The sequence below is a fragment of the Ruditapes philippinarum genome, unplaced genomic scaffold, assembly GCF_026571515.1.
Source record: "Ruditapes philippinarum isolate M1 unplaced genomic scaffold, ASM2657151v2 ctg1076_1_1_1_1, whole genome shotgun sequence".
NCBI lineage: Eukaryota > Metazoa > Mollusca > Bivalvia > Venerida > Veneridae > Ruditapes > Ruditapes philippinarum.
In genome coordinates, this window is record NW_026856464.1 from 143,495 (window position 1) to 153,734 (window position 10,240).

A 10,240-nucleotide genomic window follows, 5' to 3' on the forward strand; every position below is an offset into this window, starting at 1 on the left:
CTTTCAGCACAATTACGTGATTTTAGTACAACATTTGCATTATTCTAACAAAAAAAGATAATTATAGATTTTATATATAATAGCTTATCCCCAAAATGCTGAGAACAACAACAACATGAAAGTTAAGCTGAAAAGTATGAAAAACGCGTACTTTCTTTATCAAATCGTCTAAAAGCTTAATTGTATTATAAGTAAAATGTTTTGTTTCGATTTTACGACAAAAATATTTCTTGTTTGACATTGAAGAATTCAAGAAGATTAAGGGGAGTTACTGTGTATTAATTTCGGTTAGTTCTCAATTCGGATAAAAATAGATTTATTATGCTAAAATCGCAATTGTTTAACTGTACTACTGGACGCCAGTGTTACCATAAATTGATCAGAACGTATGTGTTTAGATGAAAGACACTGTGGTCTTGCTTTTTTTAAAACTACATGTACATTCATTGGGTTATTAATCGTAATTTGTAAGACTAAATATTCAGTTACAAGAAATGATAGATATTGTCACATCAGTAAGGTTATTACTTCAAAATAATGTCACATTGATTTTATTATCTTATATTTAGTAGACATTGATAAACCTTGATAACATGTTATTCTTTAGAAGCAAAGTATATGTAATTGTTTTCATATAGATGTCATTAAACAAATTGCAAACATATTATTTGTTTTTACTTTCATATCTGTTCCTGTCTGATTGTGCATTGCTGACATTTAAAAGGGTAAGATTTGTTTGTTTGTTTTTACACTGATTTAAACACATTGTCACAATTGTATGTTGTATCCCTGGGGTCAGTTTACCTTACCAGCATTCCTTGCTAACTACTTTTGTAGCCATGAATTACCAAGATTGATGAAAATTTTATGGTTGATTTTTATTTTTATTGAATTTTAAAAGAAGTATCTATTTATAATTAGTAAGAAAATGTTGAACTTTTCTATTACATAACAAGTATTTTATGTAATTTCTTATTATTACATGCACCGGAATATACTGGCTCAGTATATCATACTTAGTGCTGGAAAATGCAAAACAGCCTTTTTCAGCTGTTAAGTAAAAAACAACCACATAACCATATCTACAATGAATGTCACAAGGTTAATTAATTAGAGGTTAATACTTGGTTGCTGCTCGGCATTATGCGATAATGGCCCGAAGATGTGCATAATGGCCTGAGGGCCGCAGGCCCGAAGGACATTATGCAATTTATGGACTCGAGGGCCATTATCGCATAATGCCGAGCAGCAACCAAGTATTAACGTCTTTAATACCTATGTCCGAAATACGGCATTTAGACATCGCCGCTTATCTTGGTTGTCACCCTTCCTAAGAAACAGACAGTTGTCAATGTAAACAAACATGTCATTAAGTTTAACCCTCACATGACAAAACAAAATAAATATGAGACAATGTTGATATCTATAAATACTCTATATATATTTGTGAGAATAACATTTAGTGCCAGTTTTTTATGAACATTTGTGCCTTCAAGAACGTTTTCCGAGACTGATGTCTATTTGCCATCGAATGATCAATAGGATCTTTTTTTCTACCGTCAAATTGAAATCATTTTTGAAGTTCTGAGGGTCATGTCTTGTCTTGGGTAGAGTTATTGTATTCTTTTCTAGAGTCTATAAATCTTCTATGTTAAACTTTGTTGATTGAGATTGATAACGTTATTTAAACTTTGTGTTCAAATATAACTACAGTTCATTCAACGTCAGTATAGCCATCTTGAAAGTCACTGAGAGTTGATTACGTCATTTTGTATGTGCGCTCATTCACTGGCACATTATGGAAAAATAATGCCGAGTAGCAAGGCGGCCGAAATTGCATAATGACCTAGATCTTGCCATAATGGCCCTGAAAAACCTTAGATTTTGTTACTATATATAGTAACATAGGTATTAATGTGCATAAAATAGGCAAACTGCTTGCTGGTAAAATCTTTTTTTATTGAATGAAAAGATATACATGAAAATAGCCTACCGGGTGTAATTATGTCAACTTTTTAAGGTCACCCTTGTTAAATGTCAAGTTCACCCAAAAGAAATTTTATGGTTGTGCCTGGAAAATGGTTTTCTTTGTTGTTTTATTAAATGAGTTACACTTTTCTGTACCAAGTTCACAGAATATTGTAAAATTTTACCGCATCGAATATGTGCATATTATAGTTTGGTGAAGTTTTATGAAGACTGTGTGTACTCTATTTATTTAGCATAACAATAGAAGAAAAAGAATTAACTTTAATATTTTCAATTCTTAATAAGCTTAGCTTTCAGATTTCCACTGTACGATAAAATGTGAATTTTCATAATTGTTCTTTTAGTTGGACTGCTGTAGCTACATGGCGATGGGTTGCTAATGACGACAATTGCGGAATCTGTCGTATGGCCTTTGATGGTTGCTGTCCTGACTGTAAACTACCTGGTGATGATTGTCCTTTAGGTATGTAGTGCAAATTTTCCATATTACATTCATCTTGGACAAAATATAATGGGACTGGCGACTAAAGATTAGCGCCGCAATGCCCGCGTTATCTTTTCATCCTATCAGGCGCACTTGTTCCCATTTTGTCTTGTTGATCTGTGTAAAAAGGTTTTTTTTTGGCCATAGTAAACCATGTTAACAAGACAAATAAAAGCTAACTGGCCCAGTGATTAAGGTCATTGATTACAAAACCACTTACCTATCAGTGCTGTGCGTTTAAAACCTGCCAGGATTCTCTAATGTGAAGAAACTATCCAGTTAGCTGGCTTCGTTGTTTCTACTCAGATGCTCGTCCATGCCTGACTGTGAGGTCTTCCTCCACCATTTTAGCTTGTTAGTTGCCATATAAACTCTACAGTATTGGTCTGATGTAAAACCAAACCAATAATGATAATAATAATAATTAGATGTACAAATGTTTTGGAAATAGAAATTCTCAGTGCAGTGTTCTTGAAGCAATATTCTTATTTACATTAGTGAAAATTTGAATAAATTGTGTGACATTTTTGGGTATTGAATGATTGAAAAATATTTAAGTCAAAAAATAATTTATACATACATTGTATAATGTTCCATATTTTTATTTTCAGTTTGGGGTGAATGTTCACACTGTTTTCACATACACTGTATTGTCAAGTGGCTCAACTCTCAACAAGTTCATCAACTCTGTCCTATGTGCAGACAAGACTGGAAATTCAAGGAGTGAATTCATATATACCTGTTCTTAAAACGTTCTTAATTTGTAAAGGAACTTGTAAACATTTGAAGGATTGTCTGTCATTTTTAGACAAAATAAGGAATTCTTTAGTTGATGAATTGATTTTGAATTAATAGTGGTCATAGATATCACAGACTGTAGAAATATTGTCATATTTTTTGTGATTTTTCATTTGATATAATACTGACATTTGCTTAGGTTGTGAGGGCCAATTCATATACTCATCTCTTGAATTCTGTTTTGCTTTTTATTTTGTTTCTCAAGATATAAGGGAAAAAGCAAACAAAAAAGCATGCTGTTACAAAAATTATGTTTCAAATACCCTGCTCTTAGATTTAGTCATAAAGTTGAAAAAACTTTGAGCAGGTTATTTAGTGTTAGTTATACTTCATCAATGGAGGACACGCTTCTGAAGGACTATGATGATCAGCAGGTACAATTGATGAAAGAGCCATGCATTCTTGTGAATGATCATGATGAAGTTATTGGAACAGCTTCAAAGAAATCATGTCATCTTCTGAGTAATATAAATAATGGAATGTTACATAGAGCTTTTAGCGTCTTTCTTTTCAGTAGCAAGAATGAACTTCTTCTTCAACAGCGGTCTGACGCAAAGATTACATTCCCGGGTCTTTTTACAAACACCTGTTGTAGTCATCCATTAAATGTTGATTTAGAGATGGAGGAAAAGAATGCAATGGGAGTCAAACGTGCGGCACAGCGTAAACTTTTCCACGAGCTTGGCATCACTCCCGAGCAAATCCCGTTAGATACTTTTAAATACCTGACTCGCATCCGATACAAGGCAGTTAATATACCGGACGACAAGAAATTTGGAGAAAATGAAATAGATTATGTTTTGATCATTTGTAAGGACGTTGATTTAAGCATAAATACCAACGAGGTGAAGAGTATCCAATACGTTACGAAGGAGGAGCTCAAAGAGCTTATAAAATCATGTGAGATGGGGAATGTAGTGTTGACACCATGGTTTAAGCTGATTTGTGAACATTTTTTGTTTCAGTGGTGGGATAACCTAGATAATTTGAAGAAGCTAGAAGATCATAAGAATATACATGACTTTACAGATAAAGTTTGATGTGAATTTACTTACGTCTAATCAGTATATGTCACACCTTTATATGGTCATCATAGGAGTAACAATGGAGGCAAAATTTTGATCATTATTATTTATCTTTATATTATATCATCTAATTTTTGTAAGGATATATATGTACAATATATTTCAAGGAATATAAATGAATATACTGTGCAAAATAGAAATAAAACATGTGTTTGAATATCTTTTTTCTTGATGTGTAGTTTGATACAAAAAGTAAGACATGCATGGTTATTTATTTAGTTTGATAACTTTAACATGAAAAGACCAAACATCTCTACGTATCTAAGTCCTGTATTCCTTGTCCAAATGATTCTTGAAATGGTATAAACTATGGTTTATGTAATTTAATTGAGTTTGTAAAAACATTGCGAAAGACCAGTATAAGTCCTTTAAAGATCATTAGATCAGTAATATGATTTTTATATCCCCGAAATGAAGTTGGGGTGGGGGGTATATAGGAGTCACTCAGTGGTCGGTTGGTCAGTCGGTCGGTCCAGCTGTCCATTGCATTTTCCTTGTCCGGAGCATAATTTGAAAACTAATGGTTGGAATTCAATACTACTTCATACAATGGTCAAGCACATTGAGAGGAAGTGCAGTGCACAAGAACCATAACTCAATCTTGACTAATTACAAAGTTATTGCCCTTTGTTACTTTTCCTTGTCCGGAGCATAACTTGAAAACCAACTGTTGGAATTCAAAACAACTTCATACAATGGTCAAGCACAATAAGAGGAAATGCAGTGCACAAGAACCATAACTCTAAAGTATTTACAGAGTTATTGACCTTTATTACTTTTCCATTGCTTTTTTTGTCTGGAGCATAACTTGAAGACTTATGGTTGGAATTCAATACAACTTCATACAATAATTAAGGACATTGAGAGGAAGTGCAGTGCACAAGAACCATAACTCAATCTTGACTAATTACAAAGTTATTGCCCTTTGTTACTTTTCCTTGTCCGGAGCATAACTTGAAAACTACTGGTTGGAATTCAATACACCATCATACAATGGTCAAGCACATTAAGAGGAAGTGTATTGCACAAGAACAATAACACCATTTTGACAAATTACAGAGTTATTGCCCTTTGATACTTTTCCTTGTCCGGAGCATAACTTGAAAAGTACTGGTTGGAATTCAAAACAACTTCATACAATGGTCAAGCACAATAAGAGGAAGTGCAGTATACAAGAACCATAACTCTGTCCAGAGTAATTATAGAGTAATTGCCCTTTGTTACTTTTCCATTGCTTTTTTCTTGTCCAGAGCATAACTTGAAAACTACTAGTTGGAATTCATTACAATTTCATACAATGGTCAAGTAAATTGAGAGAAAGCGCAGTGCACAGAAACCATAACTCTTTCTTGACTCATTTAAGAGTTTTTGCCCTTTGTTACTTTTTATTTTCCAGTGCTTAACTTGAAAATTAATGGTTGGAATTCAAAGAATGACCATACAATGGTCAAGGGCAGTGATATGAAGTGCAGTGAACAAGAACCATATCTCTATCTGGACTAATTACAGTTATTGCCCTTTGTTACTTTTTTTATCCAGTGCATAACTTGAAAACTAGTAGTTGGAATTCAATACAACTTCATACAATGGTCAAGCGCAATGAGGGGAAGTGCAGTGTACAATAACCATAGCTCCATCTTCAGTATTTGTAGAATTATTGCCCTTTGTTCCTTGTCAGGTGCATAACTTAAAAACTAATTAATTAAATGAATTAAATGAAACTTCATTCAATGGTCAAGCGCAATTAGAGGAAGTGCAGTGCTCAAGAAGCGTAACTCTTTTTTTTTTAACTTATTACAGAGTAATTCAATAAAGCTTCATTAATGGTCAACCACATTGAAAGGAAATGCAACATACTAGAACCACAACTATCTTTAATAGCCCACAACCATAACTCTATTTCAGTTCTTTTGCAAGGTATTCTATTACTAGTAACTTCCTCATTTCCGAAGCAGTCTTGCGGGGGTATTAATCACATTTAGTGATAGTTCTATTTTTTTATGCTCCCCGAAGGGAGAGCATATAGTCGCCACCTTGTCCGTCTGTCCGTACGAACCCAGAGGTACTTGTGTGACTTGGAGAACAATGGGTAACAGTAAATTCTCTTTGATCCTATTCATTCCGTTTTTACTTGTGTGTCTTTTTTTAAGCCTTGTGTGACTAAAAATGGCCAAAAAGATCAAAGGAAAAGTCACAGAAGTACCATTTTGTGGGTACGTCCGTCTGTTGTCTTGTTTTGAGCATAACTTGAAAACCCTTGGAGATAATTTGTTTAAACTTCATACAGTGGTAGAGGGCATTGAGGGGGAGTGCAGTGTCAAAGAACCATAACTCTATTTTGCCCGGTTTTTGAATTATCTCCCCTTTTAGAAATATCTTGTCCGGGACAAAGCTTCTTGAGTTGGGGCGCGGGTATTTTATTACACATGTGCATATTAAGCATGTGCTTCTGGCGACGTACATACATGTATCTAGAAATGATTTACAATCTATGGCTTGAAATCGACAATTCAAGCTGTATCCACTAATTTTTGTATACTGTCCACCGAAATATCCTCCGTCTTGAATGCAATGAAAGCATATGCACTCTTGGATATTTCAACGTTTTTTAATGGTGTGATAACACTAAAAGATTGACTTTATGACAAAATTTTATATGGCTTTTGGAGTTGCAGTAATTGAAGAATGGACAAATTCCTTTGGCATGTTTAGTTTAAACATTCAAGTGTTCCGTGGTATACTTCTTTTCTTCTCGACATACCACCATTTATCAGAAGAATAAACAATTACTAGATTGGTGAATGTCGGCAGAGGATGACCTGTGCATGTGAAATGAGAGGGTGTACCGTTTTAGTAGATTTCGCAAAGGGTACTGAGAATGAAAGAAATATGGTTGTTTGAGCGAAGCCAATGGTGCAACTCTACTTAAAATTATAAAATAGCATCATTTGAGCCGCGCCATGACAAAACCAACATAATGGGTTGGCGACCAGCATGAATCCAGACCAGACTGTGCGGATGAGGATCCATGCTGTTCGCTATCAGTTTCTCTACTTGTTATAGGGTTTGTAAGCGAACAGCATGGATCCTGATCAGACTGCGCGGATGCGCAGGCTGGTCTGGATCCAAGCTGGTCTTAAACCCACTATGTTAGTTTTGTCGTGACGCGGCTCATTTTATTTTATAGCAAAATTAAGCAGAATGTATACAAATTAGTATTTTGACTACCATACAAAAGTACGAATTCACTATAATTGTACCAATTGCCAACATAACTAAATCAGTAAAAGATTTATGCATATGGTAAATGAGTATTTTTTTTGGAAATTGTAACAAGATACAAAAAAATAAAAAAAAGTTTTTGAGAAATAAAAATGATAGCATTTCTGAGGCATAATGGGCCTTTAAAGTTATCTACTTTAACGGAGGTTCTTGAGAAACATATTTTAAACCAACTACAATATAGTACATACACTCGCGTAACAGTACTGCATCTTTACACTCAAAGTCACAACCGACAGAGGGAGCATTCAAGTACTGGCAAGTCCCAATACCAACCACGGTCCACGGAGAAGAGACTGATTATCTTGACATTGAGTTAAATGTCTTCAGTGGCCAACAAGTGACATCGGATAAAGATATGACGAAAATAGGGTGATTTGTTGGCGTTTTTGGGCTCCATGTCGGGAATCTGAACACATTTGACAATTCAAGGTACTATATATACATGTGTATATGCCCAGAATTGAGCAAGATTTCAGAGGCAAAGTGCGCCCTCTTGACAGTATATTCAGTGGGCATTTGATTGAAGGCACGTTAAATGTAATTGGGGAAACATCATTAAGAATAAGTTGAAGATCACTTTCAGTCTCATCTTTCAGCAACCAATTTATCAATTCCATTCTCAATATTTGTTATTTGAACAACAAGCTCAATACATGTATATACAGATTCTAAGCAGAAAAAGGACAGTCCTGATAGAGCCGACAATTTATTTCATAAAGACTTTCATATTTTTCATTTTCTTATTACTTTGACCCATTCCGAAAATTCATAAGAAATGAAATTGTTTTTATTGGAGTAAAACAATTTAAATGTAAGAATATCGTAGAATATGCAAGAAAATATCGGACATGTTTTGTGGTTCAGTCTCTCGTGTACATGCTCATGGGCGGCAACTCGGGACGGATATTCCGATCCGAGCCACAACACATGACAGGTACCCGAGAGACTGATATTCCAATCCGAACCACAAAGTATGTCAGATATTTTCTTGCATATTCTACGATATTCTTTCATTTTAATAGTTTTACCCCCCCCCCCCCCCCCAAAAAAACCCAAAAAAAAAATAGAACTGCATACCTAACAGGCGCTTTTTATTAGTAATTAAATTAACAATACAAATAATTTATAAATCATTATAGATAATTCCAGAATTGAATGTGTGTCAAATATATAACAATTAAGCCATCTACGTTAACCAAAACCTTACATTCCATACTCAGAAAGACAGCGTTTGCAAATCATCAACTCAAATTTATCGCTGTAACGCCGATTAAATTCTACTTGCGTCATGATAATGTTTTGCTAGAACTGAAAGCAAAGACTATATTTTAATACATATTTGATTATCGCTGGGTACTTTGGTTAGACGTTAAGTAATCTAACACCAACTTGTATGAAGAATTATTATAATAAAGACTTGCACAAAAAATAGGTTACTATCTTCACGACGCCGCAAAGATATAGTGCAATCTGTGTTGGGTCATATATACTTCAAAACAGATATAATAATTATGTCAGTTGATATTTCTCATTGAAAAAAATATCACTTTTTCGATACTTTTTAAAGCAGTTTCCATTAAATACAAATTTTACTAAAAAAGGGATTTAGATTTATCTAATACACAGAGGATATGTAATGAGTGTACGGTTCAGTACTGAATTTATTGAACAAGTTGAATAAGATTATATGGCGAGCATGATAATATTTTATCCAACAAGTTCATTGAACCTACACGAATATAATAACGTTACTCCATTTACCACATACCCAAAATAAAGACTGACGTCAATATATATAGTTATAATAATATATATAGTTATAACAATCATAATTACATACATATACGTCATTCAAAATATTTCAGATTTTATTAAATTTATTTTTATTTCATGCTTTCCGGTGTTTTATTGTAATATATCAGATGATTATATTCCGATAAACCACTAGTGAAATTTATAAAATATAATTTTCACTGTAGCCGGACTATATCTGAATGCGGATGAAAAGAAAATCATAACTATATGGAATAACAGGCAGAAAAAAATGCCGTCATATACATAAATTTTGTTTCTTTAGGAAAAGAAAGTCGATGTCATCATACATCATGTTAAAAATGTAACAAAATTAGAGAAATTTAACAGAACTATATTTCAAAATTGATGATGTGACGTCATGATGTGATGACGTCACAAAGGAGAATGCGCGACGTTACGCGGCAAAATCAGTAAAAATTACTTAAAATCACTTAAAACGCATGAAATAAAAAGAAAATTTTATTTTTTTTACATATAAGATTGAAATATATTTCATTCGTGAACACCAGCTATTATATTTTCACTCGTGGCTACGCCCTCGTGAAAATATTGCATCTGGTGTTCACTCAGTGAAATTATATTTCAATCTTACATGCAAAACAAACAAATTCTCTATGCAAAACAAAACAAATATCCATAATATTTTCGTGACGTCATTAGCGTTTATTATCAGTTTGTAAAGACCGCGCCTAAATGTTAGCGTTATAACTAATAGACGGTCAATGAAAAATGACTCTTTATTTCAACTTTAAAAAACGGTCTTTATTTTGGTATGGTGATATAA

General features: G+C 33.6%; 2 protein-coding genes across 2 annotated transcripts; both read left to right on the forward strand.

Annotated features, from left to right (window-relative positions):
- The first annotated feature begins 28 nt into the window (after positions 1-28).
- Positions 29-3,279, forward strand: LOC132746648 (anaphase-promoting complex subunit 11). The gene is made up of 3 exons (XM_060735871.1): positions 29-133; positions 2,332-2,452; positions 3,085-3,279. Exons 1-3 carry the CDS (start codon positions 116-118, stop codon positions 3,198-3,200), a joined length of 255 nt encoding a protein of 84 aa, XP_060591854.1. The 5' UTR covers positions 29-115; the 3' UTR covers positions 3,201-3,279.
- Positions 3,280-3,407: 128 nt separating this feature from the next.
- On the forward strand, positions 3,408-4,513 carry LOC132746647 (isopentenyl-diphosphate Delta-isomerase 1-like). Its single transcript, XM_060735870.1, has one exon. The coding sequence runs from the start codon at positions 3,505-3,507 to the stop codon at positions 4,309-4,311; it is 807 nt and encodes a 268-aa protein (XP_060591853.1). The 5' UTR covers positions 3,408-3,504; the 3' UTR covers positions 4,312-4,513.
- Positions 4,514-10,240: the final 5,727 nt, after the last annotated feature.